This window comes from Saimiri boliviensis, chromosome 3, assembly GCF_048565385.1.
Source record: "Saimiri boliviensis isolate mSaiBol1 chromosome 3, mSaiBol1.pri, whole genome shotgun sequence".
Classification (NCBI taxonomy): Eukaryota; Metazoa; Chordata; class Mammalia; order Primates; family Cebidae; genus Saimiri; species Saimiri boliviensis.
Genome location: NC_133451.1, coordinates 98,556,912 through 98,577,693, shown reverse-complemented (window position 1 = coordinate 98,577,693; position 20,782 = coordinate 98,556,912). Strand labels below are relative to the sequence as shown.

Genomic DNA, 20,782 nt, shown 5'->3' with positions numbered 1-20,782 from the left:
ACTACTTCCCAAATACACTACAGAGCTGTAGTAAACAAAACATCATTGTACTGTCATAAAAACTGACATATACACCAATGAAACAGAATAGATAACTCAGAAATAAATTCACACATTTACAGCCAACTGATTTTTGACAAAGGTGCCAGGAATTTACATTGAGGAAAAAGACAGTTTTCTTTTTTAAATTAATGGTGATGGGAAAACTTTATCTCTTTATGCAGACTAATGAAACTACACCCCATCTCTCACCATATACAAAAATTAAATCAAAATGTATTAAAGACTTAAATGTAAGACATGAAACTACTAGACCCAACTTGGGGAAATGCCTCACAACATTGATTGGGCAAAGATGTTTGAGGTCAGATCTCGAAATAGGCAAACAAAGCAAAAGTAGACAAATAGAATTACATAAAGCTAAAATATTTCACAGCAGACAATCAATAGAGTGAAGAAACAATCTACAGAATGGGAGAAATGTGCAAACTCTTCATCCAACAAAGTATTAGTAAGCAGAGTATATAAAGAACTCAAATCAGTGCCTAAAACAATCCTATTTAAAAAATGGGCAGATGATCTGAACAGATGTTTTTGAAAAGGAGACATAGAAAGAGATGTGATGGTTTGTGCTTATAGTCCCAAGTATTCAGGATGCTGTGATAGAAGATCACTTGAGTCCAGAGGTTTGAGGCTGTCATAGGTCATAGTCTATGATCATGTCTATAGCCATTACACTGTAACCTGGGTCACTTAGTGAGACTATGTCTTAAAAAAGAAAAAAAAAACCTTGCAAATGGCCAAAAAGTATATGAAAAAGTACTCATGAGAGAAATGCAAATCAAAATCACAATAAAATTGTATCTCATCCCAATATAAAAGGCTATTATCAAGAAGACAAAAATAATAGATGGTGGAGAAAGTGGAAGGATCATACTCTATTGGTGGGAACATAAATTACTATAGCCTTTATGAAAAACAGTGTGGATGTTCCTCAAAAAAGTATAAATAGATCCACCATGAGATCCAGCATTCCCACTTGCTGGATATATATCCAAAAGAGGAAATCGGGATACCATAGAGATGTCTGCACTCCCATGTTTATTGCAGCACTATTCACAATAGCCAACATACAGAATCAACCTAAGTGTCTATCAATAAATGAATGCATAAAAATGTACACAAAAACACAGTGAATTACCATTCAGCCATAAAAAACAGTGAAATCCTGTCATTTTTAGCAACATGGATGGAATTGGAGGTCATCAAATTAATTGAAATAAGCCAGGCACAGACAGACATATATCATATTCACAGTATCATATTCTCACTCATTCATGGGAAACTACATAAATTGAAGTTGATAATAGAATCATAGTTGCCGGAGGCTGAGAATGGGCTGGGGTATGGAGATAAAGAGAGACTCGTTAATGGATACAAAAATATGGTTAGACCAAAGGAATAAAATTCTGGTGTTCAATAGATAGCATAGTAGGGTGACTACAGTTAACAACAATTTGTTGTATATTTCAAAATAGCTAGAATTGAAATGTTCCCAACACAACAAAATAAATATTTGAATTGATAGATGTTCTAATAACCCTGTTTTGATCATTACACATTGTATGCATATATCAAAATGTCACATGTATCCCGTTTTTAATATATAAAATATGTATAATTTTTATGTATTTTTCTACTTTTTTATTTTTAATACATAAAATTGTACATATTTATGTATTTTTTTAAAAAAAAGTAAAGTAGGAAAAACAAAATCAAGCCATGTTTATGTTTTGCTCAAGTCTTTATAGGCCAAGGTTGAACCCTAGTCATGATAGGGCTATAAGAAGCCTGGCTAGACTTTGGTCAAGGAGAGCATCTTTGTCAGTACCTAGAAGTTATTTCAGATAACAAAAATATATCCCAATAAACCAAAGTAAATATGGTCAGCTTACTCTTAGTTATATCTAGAGCATGCACAGCCACTGTAATGTTCCCAATACTAAGGAAGTGTAATGGAGGAAATGTTGGTGTAGAAAGAGACAGCATTTTTCACTGTTCTTTTTTTTTTTTTTTTTAATTGTACTTTGGGCTCTAGGGTACATGTGCACATCCTGCATCCTGTAGGATTGTTGCATAGGTACATATATGCCATGGTGGTTTGCTGTCTCCATCTCCTCACCCCCCTCCATTGCCTACATCAGACATTTCTCCCCATGTTACCCCTCTTGATCCTCCCCAGCCCACCCCACCCCCACGCTGTCCCTCCTCTCCGCCACCGCACCTAGCCCAGTGAGTGTTGTTCTCTTCCCTGTGCCATAGTGTTCTCATTGTTCATCACTTGCCTATGAGTGAAAATATGCAGTGTTTTCTGTTCTTGTGTCAGTTTGCTGAGAATGATTGTTTCTAGATTCATCCATGTCCCTACAAAGGACACCAACTCGTCGTTTTTTTTATGGCTGCAGAGTAAGTCTTTTTTTATGGCTGCAGAGTATTTCATAGTGTATATGTGCTGCATTTTGTTTGTCCAGTCTGTCATTGATGGACATTTGGGTTGGTTCCAGGTCTTTGCTATTGTAAATAGCACCGCAGGGAACATACATGTGCATGTGTCTTTATAATAGAACTATTTATAATCCTTTGGGTATATACCCAGTAATGGGATTACTGGGTCAAATGGAATTTCTGTTTCTAGGTCCTTGAGGAATTACCACACTGTCTTCCACAATGGTTGAACTAATTTACACTCCCATCAACAGTGTAAAAGTGTTCCTAATTCTCCACATCCTCTCCAGCATCTGTTGTCTCCAGATTTTTTTAATGATCGCCATTCTAACTGGCGTGAGATGGTATCTCAGTGTGGTTTTGATTTGCATTTCTCTAATGACCAGTGATGATGAGCATTTCTTCATATGTTTGTTGGCTGCATATATGTCTTCTTTTGAAAAGTATCTGTTCATATCCTTTGCCCACTTTTGAATGGGGTTGTTTGCATTTTTCTTGTAAATCTGCTTTAGTTCTTTGTGGATTCTGAATATTAGCCCTTTGTCAGATGGGTAGATTGCAAACATTTTTTCCCATTCTGTTGGTTGCCAGTTCACTCTAATGATAGTTTAGTTTATTTTGCTTTGCAGAAGCTCTTAAGTTTAATTGGATCCCATCTATCTATTTTGGCTTTTGTTGCCACTGCTTTTGGTGTTTTAGTCATGAAGTCCTTGCCTATGCCTATGTCCTGAATGTTATTGCCTAGGGTTTCTTCTTGAGTTTTTATGGTGTTAGTTCTTATGTTTAAATATTTAATCCATCTGGAGTTAATTTTTGTATAAGGTATAAGAAAGGGGTCCAGTTTCAGCTTCCTGCGTATGGCTAGGCATTTTTCCCAGAACCATTAAACAGGGAATCCTTTCCTCATTACTTGTTTTTGTTAGGTTTGTCAAAGATCAGATGGTTGTAGATGTGTGTTGGTGTTTCTGAGGCCTCTGTTCTGTTCGATTGGTCTAGATCTCTGTTTTCATACCAGTACCATGCTGTTTTGATTACTGTAGCCTTGTAGTATAGTTTGAAGTCAGGTAGCTTGATGTCTACAGCTTTGTTCTTTTTGCTTAAGATTGTCTTGGCTATGCGGGCTCGCTTTTGGTTCCATATGAAGTTTAAAGTAGTTTTTCTAGTTCTGTGGAGAAGGTCAGTGGTAGCTTGATGGGGATAGCATTGAATGTGTACAATACTTGGGGCTGTATGGCCATTGTCACAATATTGAGACTTCCTAACCATGAGCATGAAATGTTTTTCCATCTGTTTATCTCCTCTCTTATTTCCTTGAGCAGTGGTTTGTAGTTCTCCTTAAATAAATATTTTTAGTCCTTTGTTGGATGTATTCCTAGGTTGGTTGGTTTGTTTTATTCTCTTTGCAGCAATTATAAATGGGAGTTTGCTCATGATTTAGCTCTCTGTTTTTCTGTTGTTGGTGTACAGGAATGCTTGTGATTTCTGCAAATTGATTTTGTATCCCGAGACTTTGCCAAAATTTCTTATCAGCTTGAGAAGGTTTGGGGCTAAGACGATGGGGTCTTGTAAATATACAATCATGTCTTCTGCAAATAGGGACAATTTGACTTCTTTTCCTAATTGAATACCCTTTATTTCTTTTTCTTGCCTAACTGCTCTGGCTAGAAATTCCAATACTATATTGAATAGGAGTGGTGAGAGAGGGCATCCTTGTCTAGTGTGAGTTTTTAAAGGGAATGCTTCCAGTTTTTGCCCATTCAGTATGATATTGGCTGTGGGTTTGTCATAAATAGCTTTTCTTATTTTGAGATAAATTCCATCGATACCTAGTTTATTGAGAGTTTTTAGCATACAGAGCTCTTGAATTTTGTCAAAGGCCTTCTCTGCATCTATGGAGATAATCATGTGGTTTTTGTCTTTGGTTCTGTTTATGTGGTGGATTATGTTTATAGATTTGCATATGTTGAACCAGCCTTGCATCCCCGGGATGAAGCCTACTTGATTGTGGTGGATGAGCTTTTTGATGTGCTTTTGGATTCAGTTTGCCAGTATTTTATTGAAGATTTTTGCATCTATGTTCATCCTGGATATTGGCCTTTAGTTTTCTTTTTTAGTTATGTCTCTGCCAGGTTTTGGTATCAGGATGATGTTGGTCTCATAAAATGAGTTAGGGAGGATTCCCTCATTTTGTATTGTTTGGAATAGTTTCAGAAGGAATGGTACCAGCTCCTCTTTGTATGTCTGGTAGAATTCAACTGTGAACCCGTCTGGACCTGAACTTTTTTTGGTTGGTAGGCTTAATTGCTGCCTAGACTTCAGACCTTATTATTGGTCCATTCAGGGTTTCACCTTCTTCCTGGCTTAGTCTTGGGAGTCTGCAGGTGTCCTGGAATTTATCTCTTTCTTCCAGATTTACTGGTTTATGTGCGTGGAGCTGTTTGCAGTAATCTCTGATGGTAGTGTGTACTTCTAAGGAATCAGTGGTGATCTCCCCTTTATCATTTTTTATTGCAGCTATTCAATTCTTTGAAGGGTTTTTTGTGTGTGTGTCTCTGTCTCCTTCAGTTCTGCTCTGATCTTAGTTATTTCTTGTCTTCTGCCAGCTTTTGAGTTTTTTTAATCTTGGTCCTCTAGCTCTTTCCATTTTGAGGATAGGGTGTCAATTTTAGATCTTTCCTTGTTTCTCATGTGAGCATTTATTGCTATAAGTTTCCCTGTGGACACTGCTTTAAATGCATCCTATAGATTCTGGTATGTTGTGTCTTCGTTTTCATTAGTTTCGAAGATTTTTATTTCTGCCTTCATTTCATTGTTTATCCATTCATCATTCGGGAGCAAGTTGTTCAGTTTCCATGTGATTGCAGTTTTGAATGCTTTTCGTAATCCTGAGTTCTAATTTGATTGCACTGTGGTCTGAGAGACTGTTTGCTATGATTTCTGTTCTTTTGCATTTGCTGAGGAGTGATTTACTTCCAATTATGTGGTCAATTTTAGAGTATGATGTGATGCTGAGAAGAATGTATAGTCTGTGGATTCGTGGTGGAGAGTTCTGTAAATGTCTGTTAGGTCCGCTTGGTCCAGATCTGCGTTCAAGTCCTAGATATCCTTGTTGACTTTCCATCTCATTGATCTGTCTAATATTGACAGTGGAGTGTTAAAGTCTCCCACTATTATTGTGTGGGAGTCTAAGTCTCTTTGTAGGTTGTTAAGAACTTGCTTTATATATCTGAGCCCTCCTGCATTGAGTGCATATATATTTAGGATGGTTAGCTCTCTTTTTGCATTGACCTTTTTACCGTTATGTAATGCCGTTCTTTGTCTCTTTTGATCTTTGTTGGTTTAAAGTTCATTTTATTAATGACTAGGATTGCTACCCCTGCTTTTTTTTTTTCCTCTCCATTTGCTTGGTAAATCTTCTTCCATCCCTTTATTTTGAGTCTGTGTGTGTCTTTGCATGTGAGATGGGTCTCCTGAATACAGCACACCAATCGGTCTTCACTTGCCAGTCTGTGTCTTTTGATTGGAGCTTTTAGGCCATTTACATTCAATGTTAATATTGTTTTGTTTGAATTTGATTCTGCCATTTTGTTACTAGTTGGTTGTTTTGCCAGTTAGTTGATGTGGTTTCTTCATTGCGTCATTGTTCTTTACCATTTGGTACATTGTTTCAGTGCCAGCACTGGTTGTTCCTTTCCATGTTTAGTACTTCCTTCAGGAGCTCTTGTAAGTCAGGTCCTATCATGATGAAATCTCTCAGTGATTGCTTGTCTGTAAGGGGTTTTATTATTCCTTCACTTATGAAGTTTAGTTTGGCTAGAAATGAAATTCTGGGTTGAAAGTTCTTTTCTTTAAAGATGTTGAATGTTGGCCTCCACTCCCTTCTAGCTTGTAGGGTTTCTGCCTAGAGATCCACTGTGAGTCTAATGCTCTTTCCTTTAAAGGGTGACTCAACCTTTCTCTCTGGCTGCCCTTAGGATTTTTTCCTTCATTTCAAACCTGGTGAATCTGACAATTATATGCCTTGGGATTGCTCTTCTTGAGGAATATCTTTGTGCTGTTTTCTGTATTTCCTGAATTTGAATGTTGGCCTACCTTGTTAGGTTGGGGAAGTTCTCCTGGATCATATCCTGAAGAGGTTTTTCCAACTTGGATTCATTCTCCCCATCCCATTCAGATATGCCAATCAAGTGTAGATTAGGTCTTTTCACATAATCTCATAGTTCTTAGAGGCTTTGTTCATTTCTTTTCCCTCTTTTTTCTCTATTCTTGTCTTCTGGTTTTATTTCATTGATTTGATATTCTATTTCTGATATTCTTTCTTCTGCTTGATCAATTCAGCTGTTTAAACTTGTGTATGCCTCGCAAAGTTCTCATGCTGTTTTTTTCAGCTCCATCAAGTTATTTATGTTCTTCTCTAAGCTGGTTATTCTAGTTAGCATTTCGTCTAACCTTTTTTCAAGGTTCTTAGTTACTTTGCATTGGGTTAGAACATGGTCTTTTAACTCAGAGAAGTTTATTACCCACCTTCTGAAGCCTGCTTCTGTCAGTTAGTCAAACGCATTTTCTGTCTTGTTTTGTTCCCTTGATGGTGAGGAGTTGTGATCTCTGGGAGGGGAAGAGGTGTTCTGGTCTTTGATGGTTCCATCCTTTTTGCACTGGTTGCTTCTCATCTTCATGGATTTATCTCCCTTTGATCTTTGAATTTGGTGATTTTGGGAGGAATCTCTGAGTAGAGGTCCTTTATGTTGCAGTTGTAGCTATATATTTTTTGGCCTGTAAAGGCACTTCTGTGTGGCCTCAGGGTCAGTCATGTTGCTATGTAGGTGGTCTTCCCCTGAAGTTTGTTTGCAGGTCAGATTAGCCCCACCTTCCAGGTGGTGGCTCTCCTTTCCTGAGCTCAGTTGGGGTCAAACTGGTGTATTTGCTGCCAAGCTCTCTGGTGAGAGAGCTTCTATTTGAGTTTTTAGGTGGTGAGGCCTGCCAGGCCTTATGGCCTGTTTCCCTGCTTTCAACTCTGCCTATTTCTGTGGGACTGGTTGTTCTATCCCACGGGCATTAGTCCAAACTTCCACCCTGGTTCATGCCAACAACTTGCGGCAGCAGGTGGGAGCCGTCGCTCAGATTTTCATGGACAACCCACGGCGCCCCTCAGTCTGGCGTAGCTCTTTGGACCATGGGTTGCAAAAGGGGTGAGGTAAGCCCAGGATCCGAATCGGAGCACCAAGAAGGTGAACTCCCTGACCCTCCAAGCTGGCTGCACATTCCGGGTGGGGACAGGTCTCCACCTGTCTCGGTTTGCTCTCCCTGAGTGGCTCTCCCACTGCTTCATCTCCTTCCTGGGCTATTTTCAGAGTCCTACCAGGTACCCACCAAAACCTTGCTTGCAATCATGAAGTCCTCTAGCCCTCTGCGTCTCATGAGCTGGGAGCTAGCTGCATTCTAATGTTGCCTCCTCTCAGCCATCTTGGTGCTCCCTTAAATCCGTTCTTCATTGTTCAGATTGAAATATTTTTACTTTGTCATATTTTACAAAAATGACAATTTTAATGGGAAATATAGAGAGGTATTCTTTGGAGTAATAGAGTCACAGAGTCTTGAGACTCAAAGTCAGTAGGCATAGCAGAGAGCAGGTGCTTGAATGTATATAGTTATACAGGCCCCTCCCATGGTCATATCTCGGAAGGCTGACAGGGATGAGCTTAGAAGATCCGGGAGTTATCTGGAGAAACTCAGTGTTACCAGAAGGAGAAATTTCTTACTTAGGAGCCTTCTAACAAAATAACTATATCCCCAAATTACTCCGTAGTGAATCTACCCGTCACTAAGCCCTGCCCACATAAAAAAAAAAAAAAAAACTTCCAATCGGATTTTTGGTGCTGTGCTTGTAAATATATAGAATCCAAGATCACAAAGTCTGTAAGGAAAGCTTCCAATTAAGACATAGAAGAGTACAAACTGAAAACAAGAATATATTCAGAAAGATAACTATGGGAAAATGTAACTGAAAAACCAATAACAACAAAGAATATTTTTCATTGAAAATCTGGAAATTGAATTTTTTTTTTTTTTTTTTTTTTTTTAGTCTTTTTCCGAGTAGTTGGGATTGCAGGTGCACTCTACCACACTCAGCTAATTTTTGTATTTTTGTTTAGTAGAGACAAGGTTTCACCTTGTTGGCCAGGCTCTTCTCAAACTCCTGGCCTCAAGTGATTCACCTGCCTTGGCCTCCAAAAGTGCTAGGATTACAGGCATGAGCCACCGTGCCTGGCCTGGAAATTGAAATTGATATAGGAATGCAATGAGGTTTGTAATGAAAATGTAAGATGATAAAATTTAGGAACTCTCACAGAGTATGAAACAAAAATACACATGGAAAGTAAGAACAAAAATACAAAATTATTAGAAATTAAATTCAGGAAGTTCAAGACTTTTCATTATAGAATAGAAGATTTAAAAAGAAACTGAAATTATCATGTACATCAAAAACGTACTTTTTCTGTAACTGAAGGATTATTCAGGGGTCCACCAAATGCCCAGGACAATGAAGTATATGCTTAAGTATATCACCATGAAATTTCATAATACAGGGATCTTAAAAGTTAACAGAGAAACAGAAAACCATTTACAAATAATCTTAAATAATAATCTTATCAGACTTCTCAGCAGAAGACATTGGAGCTATATCATTAATAACTCTAAAGGAAAAAATTCAACCCTGGAATGCTATACTTGGTCAAATTGTCATTCAAGGACAGATTAATGATATTCTTTGAAGGTTTTAAAATAATTTGCCTCCCATGTACTGTTTCTTTGTAGCTGCTGGATAATGTATTTCATCAGAATGAGAACTAAATAATAAAGAGTGGTAAACAATGTCTTACTTAGGAGTAAGGCTAGGAATCAAATATAGGGGGTAGCTGAAGAGAAGTAGATAATGGTAAAGAGAAGGACAATAGCTATTCAATAAATCTCAGAAGCAATTCATAGCCATTGAAATGAGAGAAGAGAGGGCTCAGGAAAGCTGTCTTTTCCATTTGTCCTTGCCCAAACGATTGTGTTTTATCATATTGAAAATAGTATTTCTGAAAGATATAATACTAATGGGTGCCAATGAAGAAATTAATATATTTAGAGAAGTTGTTTTACTCAGAGTTATAAAATACCTCATGGAGCTTTAATGCAAACCTGGGAAACCATAATCTATGTTTTATTCACAATGCACTGTCTCAATAATTAGAATGCAAGGTTAAAAAACAGTAGTGCCATGTGATGAGAGATTACTTTGTAGGAATATTTGTGCATTTTAATGTACAGTTTACAAAGTACTTTTGCATTTTATTTTGATTATGATAATGTGCTTTGGAAGGATTTTGATATGAGAGGTGACATGAGTCAAGTGAATGGAAAATGAGGTATCTGTCAGAACTGACAATCGGTACAATTGGGATTGATGCCAGTACATCATCAAGATTCACTGTAAATCTTGTATGGTGTTGGTGGGATGGCTTGGAAGCAGATACAAATGACTTTTCCATTGCCAGTGATTTAAGGACTGCACTACACAACCTTTGTTCTGGATCACTGACTCGCCTTCAGCCTTTTTCTGGTGACAGATGTGTAAAATTGATTTGGGCCCTGCAAATGCAATACCTTATAGACTGAAACTCTTTTCTTTGGAGATTAACCTGTGTTAAGTAGACAGACTTTGGATGGTTATTTTCTCTCATTAGCTGCCTAGTTTTTATCTTAACTATTTGAATTCAAAGTTTTCTAAAACTAATAGTGCTATATCTTCCTTCTTAAGCAGACTAGAGGAACCTGTCTTAAACTTTGATTTTTTTTTTCTAGTTTGTGTTTGTATTTTCTTTGTGGAATATCAAGTTGATATTGTTACAGACCACTATATTTTCCATTGCCCAAATAAATAGGCCCCTAACGCAAAGCTTGTTTCACTCTGTTTTATAGTTTTTATATTAGGAATAGTATATGAGGTGATGAAATCTGACCTCTTGTTGTAGCCATGGAAGTAATGAGCTGTGAATTTGGCAAACACCACTGAGGAATGCCTAATTGCATAACTGGTCTTACCAGACTGTCTGATCATATTCCAAATCTAAGTTCATTAGGAAATAACAAAAGATGCCTTATAATCTTATAGTAACTTCAGACTTCTACCCATAGTAACAAATTTAACAAATCACTTTCTTATGTCTTAGTTTCTTTATCTTTAGCAGATACAAAGGGTGGAAAGAAGAATTACAATACTTGTCTTCAATAATCACTGTAAGAACCAGATGGATTAAGTGAAAGTTTATAATACCGGTCATATAATAGATGCTGTGTTATCTTCCTTTCCCCTCTTCCAAATTTCTCTACCTTACCAGAGCAGATAACTCTAAATGATTACTCATGCACCATCCACAGAATTTACTTAATGCCTATCTCCTTTCCCTCTTAAAAGTCCTTCATTTCAAAAAGAGGGGGAGGAAAAAAGAACTTACCACTTTGTGACATGTAATATATTTTTCTCCATTGCCTGCCTGAGCTGACACTTGGACTTTTATAGAGGAAATGAGAATATATGTCATTTGCTACTTTTAGGGATATAGAAAAACTATTCAATGCTAAACTCCTTCATCACAGTCAACTTCTTGAATTTCTCCTGTCTTTCTGTGATCTCTTCACTTTCGCCGTAGAGAAATGGCTAACTTCTCATAAGGAATGTTGGCCTCCTAAAGAGATAGTCTTAGCAAAACAAACAACACAGAGTTGTAGTAACATTTCTATGTACATTACCTCTGCATTAAAGGTGCTTAAATTTCAAACATGAGAAATAAAAGGAAATCTAATATGAAAGTGTTTCTCTTTTATCTTTTAATCAAGTGCATTTAAACCTTATTTGATGAAACTTTACTTTAAAATCTTCATTTAACTCAGGAAATTATTTAAAAATTGAGGAATGCTGGTTGGGTGCAGTGGCTGATGCCTATAATCCTAGAACTTTGGAAGGCTGAGGCAGGAAAATTGCCTGAGCTCAGGAATTCAAGAACAGCCTGGGCAACACAGGCAGAAACCCATCTCTACAAAATACAAAAAATTAGCTGGGCGTTGTGGCACAGGCCTGTAATCCCAGCTACTAGGGAGGCTGAGGCACAAGAAGAATTGCTTGAACCTGGGAGGCCAAGGTTGCAGTGAGCCGCGATTGCACCACTGCCTTCCAGCTTGGAAGACAGAATGATACTCTGTCTCAAAAAAGGAAAAAAACAAGAAAAGAATTGAGAAATGTTGAATTGAGATTCTGAAAGATTTTTTCCTAATATTTTATATATTCTTTAATGGCAGTAAAACTTTCAGTTCCTTTTACTAGAATTCATGCTGAATCAATAGTCAACCACTGAATCTTTTGTCTGCCTATTCCCAAATTCTATTCTCCCCACTAACTTTCATTTTACATTGGAAAAGTAGAAACATTATCAACATAAATTGGGCAGATATTTAATTAAGGAGATGTGTTGTATTCTCTGGCATTTAAATAATGATACTCTGAAATCTACAAATATATCTATATATATTTATATATATATATTTAACTTGGAATTATCTACATATATATAATGCAGATTTATATATATATATATATAATTATCTACATTATATAATGTAGATTTATATATATATATATGTAGATAATTCCAAGTTAAAGGCACACATGAAAATACAAGTAGATACATTTACAAATGTATATAAGCAGATTATACTAAATATCCCCATCAATCCAGTCATAGAAATGCTGATTAATATCTACAATGTTTTTTTACTTTTTTTCTAATAACTTATTATCTTAGCCATATTTAGATATATTTATTTAGGAGAGATGGTGGTTATTATAAAATATTATTTATATTATAAAAGCATTACATTATAAAAGCAATCTAAATTCTATACATTTGCTTTTTTAAAACATTTCTGTCTAGAAATTGACATTGAACGCTGTGTAAGAGAATCAATCAACCTGTTTTGTTGGACTCCTAAAAGTGCTACTTACAGACAGCATGCTCAGCCTCCAAAGCCAACTTCTGACAGCAGTGGAGTCAGAAGTTCAGCTCCTTATTTCTCTTCTGAGTGTCCAGATCCTCCAAAGACAGATCTGGTATGTATTTGCAGATTTCATTTACAAACTCTAAAAGGAGATGGATATTAAAATTAATATACCCTAGTATTATTATTGCTCTTAATGATGTCATTTACTTCCTTTTAATGTCACTATTTCCTTTTTTTTTTTTTTGAGATGGATTTTCACTCTTGTTGCCCAGGCTGTAGTGCAATGGCAGGATCTTTGCTCACCACAACCTCCACCTCAGGGGTTCAAGTAATTCTCATGTCTCAGCCTCCTGAGTAGCTGGGATTACAGACATGCACCACCACACTGATTTTGTATTTTTAGTAGAGACAGGGCTTCTTCATATTGGTCAGGTTTGTCTCGAACTCCCAACCTCAGGTGATCTGCCTGCCTCAGCCTCCTAAATTTCTGGGATTACAGGCATGAGCCCCTGCTCCTGGCCTAATGTTGTTATTTTCTAACAAATGATTGGATTCATGGAAATATTCCCGAAAACTCTTACATCTATTTGGTTATAGAGTTAGGAAGATTGTTTTGACATATTCCTCCAGGTAGCAAGTTTTGGGGTTTTTTTGTAAACAATTATAGTATCTGTTTATATATCAATTGGTTATATAGTGAGAGATTATAGAAGCAAAGAAAGATTTTAAAAAGTAGAAAAAGTTGTTAGTAGAGCAAGAACTTATTGTTGGTTGACAGAAGAAACAGCATTTTTAAAATTATGCTGTGTAGCTGTTTCAATATTGTCATTCTTATTAAGCACAATTTATAAATATGGTCAATAAAGTTTTCAGTTATAATAAGTCATATGTTTCAAATGTTCTAATATTATCATAGTGTCATAATTATTTCCATGAAATTGAATTTCAGTTAATATGTATGTATTGTTTTTCAGATATGGTGCTTTCTATGATTTTTGTCTTCAGATATATGAGTACATTCATTTTTTTTACATATTTCCGTCATGATCAAATTATATTAAGGTCACTTATAAACATGACACTGCTTATGATTGAATACAAAGCATTTTCAACAATTATAATCTCTGCCTCCAGATATATAGATGATAGAGAGGGAAACAGCTAAATGAATATATATGTGAAAGATCATAAGACATTTCTAAAATACCCTGAGAGATAAAAGAATAAGAACCCTCATTTATAAATAAATATTTGTATTATAGTTTTCCAAAAGTAGTAGTTTTCTTCTGCCTGCCCAGAAGAAAACATTAGAAGTATTCAGCTGAAGATATTACCATTTATTGAATTTTGGTGAGGGAACTCATGTGTCAGCAAATGTTGTTCTAGATCAGGGATCCCCAACCCCTAGGACACAGATCAGTACCAGGCACAGGAACCAGACCACACAGCAGGCAGTGAGTGGCAGGCAAGCCAGCAAAGCTTTATATGTATTTATGGCCACTCTCCATTACTCGCTTTACCGCCTGAGCACCACCTCCTGTCAGAGTAGCAGCAGCATTACATTCTCATAGGAGAATAAATCCTCTTGTGAACTGCACATGTGAGGGATCTAGGTTGCATGTTCCTTATGAGAATCTAATGCCTGATGATCTGTCACTGCCTCCCATCACCCGCAGAAGCTATCATCAAGTAGCGGGAAAACAAGCTCAGGGCTCCCACTGATTCTACATTATGATGAGTCATATAATGATTTCATTATATATGACAATGTAATGATAATAGAAATAAAGTGCACAGTAAATGTAATATGCTTGAATCATACCAAATCCATTCACCACACCCTGGGTCCATGGAAAAATTGTCTTCCACAAAAACAGTCCCTGGTGCCAAAAAAGTTGGGGTCAACTGTTCAGGATGACCTGTAAGATAGCTTGAAACTTTGAAATTCAGTGATTCTAAATACAAACTTATTTAATAGTTGCTTTGTTTCAAATACTGAATTGTATCCTCTTTATAGCCAAAAAACATTTGTTAAAAAGACTGACTTCTCCATTTTATTGCCTTTGTTTTTTTCACAAATTAGTTGGTTGTGTTTATGTGGGTCACTTTCGAGCTCTCTATTCTTTTTCATTGATCTATTTGTCTGTTCTTTTGCCAATAATATGCCATTTTGATTTATAGTTTGTCTTGAAGCTGAGAAGTGTCCGTCCTCCACCTTTGTTCATTTTTAATACTGTGTTGGTATTCTGAGTCTTTGTTTCCATAAAAACTTTAAAATTAGTTTGCTGATATCCACAAAATAACTTGCTGCTATTTTGCTTAGGATTGCATTGGATCTACATAACAATTTCGGAAGAACTCTTGGTAATAAAGGTTGATTATCTCTTTTCCAAGATGCTTGGGACCAAAAGTGCTTTGGATTTTTAATTTTTTCTGATTTTAGAATATTTGCATTATACTTACTGATTGAGCATTTCTAATCCAAAAATACAAAATCCAGAATGCTCCAAGGAGCATTTTCTTTGACCGTCATGTTGATGGGTACTCAGAATGTCTCCAGTTCTGAAACATTTTGGATTATGGATTTTGGGACTAGGGATGTTCAACCTTTATTGGATCTCCTATCCATGAAACTGAATGTTTTTTCATGTATTTAGTTGTTGGATTTCTTTCATCATGTTTTTATAGTTTTTCTCACTTAGATCTTATATATATGTACATGTATATATATAGAGAGAGTAAGAATTATAACTAAGTATTTGATTTTGAGGAATGCTGATGTAGATGGTATTGTATTTTTAATTTCAAATTCCATTTGTACATTGCAAGTATACAGGAAAGCTTTTGACTTTTTTACATTAACTTTGTGTTCTGCAACCTTGCTATAGTTAGTCCCAGTTTTTTGCTCAGTTTCTTCATATTTTCTACATGTATGATCATGTTATTTGAAAAATGGACAATTTTATATTTTCCTTGCTAATTCATACACCTCTTATTTTCTTTGCGTTACTGCATTAGATACGACATTTAATATAATATTAAAAAGCAATGGTGGGACTAACATGCTTGCCTTATTCCTGGTCTTAGCAGGAACAGTTCTAGGGTCTCATCAGTAAGTATCATGTGAGCTATAGGTTTTTGTAGATGTTCTTTACAAGTTGAGTAAGTTCTCTTCTATTCCCAATTTGCTGAGAGATTTTAATCATGAATGCGTGTTGGATTTTGTTGAATGCATTTCTGCTGTCTATTTGTATGCTCATGTGAATTTTCTTCTTTAGCTTGTTGGTACAATGAATTACATTGATTAATTTTCATATGTTCAAACAGCCTTGCATGCCTGGGATACATTCCACTTGTTCATGGCATATAATTTGTTTTATACATTGTTAGATTCAACTTTGATAATATTTTGTTGAGGATTTTGGCCTCCATGTTCATGAGAGATACTGTTTTCTTGTGATATCTTTGTCCAGATTTAGTATTTAGAGAATGCTGAAGATAATGCAGGATGTATTCCTTTTGTTTCTGTCATCTCAAAGAGATTGTAGATAGTTGACATAATTTCTTCCTTCAGTCCTTCATAGAATTCACCAGTGAATCCCTCTGGGTCTGATACTTTCTGTTTGGGAATGTTCTTAATTATTGATAGAATTTTGTTAATAGATGTAGGCATATTCACATTGTCTAATTCTTCTCATGTAAGTTTCATCATATTGTGTCTTTCAAGCCATTTTATCCACGCTATCAAATTTATGGTCATAGAGTGGTTCATAGTATTTCTTTGTTATCCTTTTATTGTTTATGGTGTCTATACTGACGTCTTCTATTTCACTTTTGCTATTATTAACTTGAATCATCTCTCTTTTTTTCTTAGCTGGTTAAAGGTTTATTGATTTTATTTATCTTTACAAAGAACCAGCTTTTGGTGTCATTGATCTGTTTTACTTTGATTCACTGTTTTCAATTTTACTGATTTCTGCTCTGATTTTTATTTTTTTTTTTCTACTTAACTCGAATTAAATTTGCTGGTCTTTTTCTAGTTTTCTAAGGTGGAAGCTTAGATCATTTATTTTAGATCATCCCTCATATCTAATACATACATTCAAAGCTATACATTTTCCTCTAGCACTGTTTGTGCTACATTCCACAAATTTTAGTGTTGTGTTTTCATTTCCATTTAGTTGATATTTTGACTTACGTGTTATTTAAAAGTGTTTTGTTTAATCTCTAAGTATATTGGTATTGATTTTCATTCTAATAGTTTGTAGCTAATACAATCAACTCTGTGTGTGTGTATATATATCCATATATAACACACACAGAGACACACATACATACACACACACCTATATATATGAATAAGTATCATTTTCTTTACAGTTATTATGTTTTCAATTGTTTATTGTCCATTGCTTTGGACAGAACCTCTATTTTAGGAGTAGGTAGACTTACTTGTTCTGAATTTAATAAAAATGCTTCTAATTTCACCATTAAGTTTGATGTTTTTTATAGTCTTTATTGAGACAATTATTGTCCCATATTTTTTATATTTCTGAGTGTTTATCGTGAATGCTAAATTTTATCAAAAGCTTATTTTGTATTATTTTGGGATAGTTTCATCTTTTATTGTGATAATGTATTTCATTGTTAGAATTTCTTATATTTAATGGTCATTACATTCCTGAGATAAAGTCTGCTTAGTTACTACCAAAAAGAAATACTGACTATATTTGATTTGCTAGTTTTTTTTTTTTATTGCATTTTAGGTTTGGGGGTACATGTGAAGAACATGCAAGATTGTTGCATAGGTACACACATGGCAGTGTGCTTTGCTGCCTTCTGTCCCCTCACCTGTATCTGTCATTTCTCCCCATGCTATCTCTTCCCACCTCCCCACCCCCCCGCCCCTCCCCCATTCCCCCCCAACGGACCCCAGTGTGTAGTGCTCCCCTCCCTGTGTCCATGTGTTCTCATTGTTCAACACCCGCCTATGAGTGAGAATATACGGTGTTTGATTTTCTGCTCTTGTGTAAGTTTGCTGAGAATGATGGTTTCCAGGTTCATCCATGTCCCTACAAAGGACGTTAACTCATCGTTTTTGATGGCTGCGTAATATTCCATGGTGTATATGTACCACATTTTCCCTATCCAGTCTATCATCGTTGGGCATTTGGGTTGGTTCCAGGTCTTTGCTATTGTAAACGGTGCCGCAATGAACATTCGTGTGCACGTGTCCCTGTAGTAGAATGATTTATAATCCCTTGGATATATACCCAGTAATGGGATTACTGGGTCAAATGGGATTTCTATTTTTAGGTCCTTGAGGAATCGCCACACTGTCTTCCACAATGGTTGAATTAATTTACATTCCCACCAACAGTGTAAAAGTGTTCCTGTTTCTCCACATCCTCTCCAGCATCTGTTGTTTCCCGATTTTTTAATGATCGCCATTCTAACTGGTGTGAGATGGTATCTCAATGTGGTTTTGATTTGCATTTCTCTGATGACCAGTGATGATGAGCATTTTTTCATATGTTTGTTGGCCTCCTGTATGTCTTCTTTTGTAAAGTATCTGTTCATATCCTTTGCCCATTTTTGAATGGGCTTGTTTGTTTTTTTCTTATAGATCTGCTTCAGTTCTTTGTAAATTCTGGATATCAGCCCCTTGTCAGATGGGTAGACTGCAAAAATATTTTCCCATTCTGTTGGTTGCTGATTCACTCTACTGACAGTTTCTTTTGCCGTGCAGAAGATGTGGAGTTTGATTAGGTCCCATTTGTCTATTTTGGCTTTTGTTGCCATTGCTTTTGGCATTTTGGTCATGAAGTCCTTGCCTACACCTATGTCCTGAATGGTTTTGCCTAGATTTTCTTCTAGGGTTTTTATGGTATTAGGTCTGATGTTTAAGTCTTTAATCCATCTGGAGTTAATTTTGGTGTAAGGTGTCAGGAAGGGGTCCTGTTTCTGCTTTCTGCTCATGGCTAGCCAGTTTTCCCAACACCATTTATTAAACAGGGAGTCCTTTCCCCATTGCTTGTTTTTGTCAGGTTTGTTGAAGATCAGATGATTGTGGGTATGTTGTATTTCCTCTGAGGCCTCTGTTCTGTTCCATTGGTCTATATCTCTGTTTTGGTACCAGTACCATGCTGTTTTGATTACTGTAGCCTTGTAGTATAGTTTGAAGTCCGGTAGTGTGATGCCTCCTGCTTTGTTCTTTTTGCTTAGAATTGACTTGGCTATGTGGGCTCTCTTTTGGTTCCATATGAAGTTTAAGGTGTTTTTTTTCCAGTTCTGTGAAGAAGGTCATTGGTAGCTTCATGGGAATAGCATTGAATCTGTAAATTACTTTGGGCAGTATGGCCATTTTCACGATGTTGATTCTTCCTAACCATGAACATGGAATGCTTCTCCGTCTGTATCCTCTCTTATTTCGTTGAGCAATGGCTTGTAGTTGTCCTTGAAGAGGTCCTTTACGTTCCTTGTTAGTTGTATTCCTAGGCATTTTATTCTCTTTGTAGCAATTGTGAATGGCAGTTCGTTCTCGATTTGTCTCTCTTTAAGTCTATTACTGGTATATAGGAATGCTTGTGATTTTTTCACATTGATTTTGTATCCTGAGACTTTGCTGAAGTTGTTTATCAGTTTCAGGAGATCTTGGGCTGAGATGATGGGGTCTTCCAGATATACAATCATGTCATCTGCAAATAGAGACAATTTGATTTCCTCCTTTCCAATTTGGATACCCTTTATTTCTTTTTCTTGCCTGATTGCTCTGGCTAGAACTTCCAATACTATACTGAATAGGAGTGGTGAGAGAGGGCATCCTTGTCTAGTGCCAGATTTCAAAGGGAATGCTTCCAGTTTTTGCCCATTCAGTATGATATTGGCTGTTGGTTTGTCGTAAATAGCTTTTATTGTTTTGAGATACGTTCCGTCAATACCTGGTTTATTGAAGGTTTTTAGCATAAAGGATTGTTGAATTTTATCAAAAGCCTTCTCTGCATCAATTGAGATAATCATGTGGTTTTTGTCTTTGGTTCTGTTTATGTGGTGAATTACGTTTATAGACTTGCGTATGTTGAACCAGCCTTGCATCCCCGGATGAATCCTCCTTGATCATGGTGGATGAGCTTTTTGATATGCTGTTGCAATCGGTTTGCCAGTATTTTATTGAAGATTTTTGCATCTATGTTCATCATGGATATTGGCCTGAAATTTTCTTTTCTTGTTGAGTCTCTGCTGGGTTTTGGTATCAGGATGATGTTTGTCTCATAAAATGATTTGGGAAGGATTCCCTCTTTTTGGATTGTCTGGAATCGTTTCAGAAGGAATGGTATCAGCTCCTCTTTGTATGTCTGGTAGAATTCAGCTGTGAACCCATCTGGACCTGGGCTTTTTTTGGGTGGTAGGCTCTTTATTGCTGCCTCAACTTCAGACCATGTTATTGGTCTATTCAGGGTTTCGGCTTCTTCCAGGTTTAGGCTTGGGAGGATGCAGGTGTCCAGGAATTTATCCATTTCTTCCAGGTTTACTAGTTTATGTGCATAGAGTTGTTTGTAATAATCTTTGATGATGGTTTGGATTTCTGTGGAATCTGTGGTGATATCCCCTTTATCGTTTTTTATTGCATCAATTTGGTTATTCTCTCTTTTCTTTTTTATTAATCTGGCTAGTGGTCTGTCTATTTTGTTGATCTTTTCAAAAAAACAGCTCCTAGATTTATTGATTTTTTGAAGAGTTTTTTGTGTCTCTATTTCCTTCAGTTCTGCTCTGATCTTAGTTATTTCCTGTCTTCTGCTAGGTTTTGAGTTTTTTTGATCTTGGTCCTCTAGCTCTTTCACTTTGGATGATACTGTGTCAATTTTAGATCTCTCCTTTCTTCTCATGTGGGCACTCATTGCTATATATTTTCCTCTAGAGACTGCTTTAAATGTGTCCCAGAGATTCCGGTATGTTGTGTCTTCGTTCTCATTGGTTTCGAAGAACATCTTTATTTCTGCCTTCATTTCATTGTTTATCCAGTCAACATTCAAGAGCAAGTTGTTCAGTTTCCATGAAGCTGTGCGGTTCTGAGTTAGTTTCTGCATTCTGAGTTCTAACTCGATTGCACTGTGGTCTGAGAGACTGTTTGTTATGATTTCCGTTCTTTTGCATTTGCTGAGGAGTGATTTATTGCCAATTATGTGGTCAATTTTAGAGTAGGTGTGATGTGGTGCTGAGAAGAATGTATATTCTG

The 20,782-nt window shown here is 36.3% G+C and overlaps 1 protein-coding gene across 3 annotated transcripts in view; it reads left to right on the top strand.

The window, feature by feature from the left end:
- TBCK (TBC1 domain containing kinase) overlaps positions 1–20,782 on the top strand; it is a 265,679-nt gene that overhangs the window by 128,665 nt on the left and 116,232 nt on the right. For all 3 annotated transcript variants that reach the window (XM_074396536.1, XM_010340090.3, XM_003929478.4), the window contains exon 23: positions 12,480–12,655. In XM_074396536.1, the coding sequence (XP_074252637.1) occupies positions 12,480–12,655 (176 nt within the window). The remainder of the gene's footprint in view (positions 1–12,479; positions 12,656–20,782) is intronic.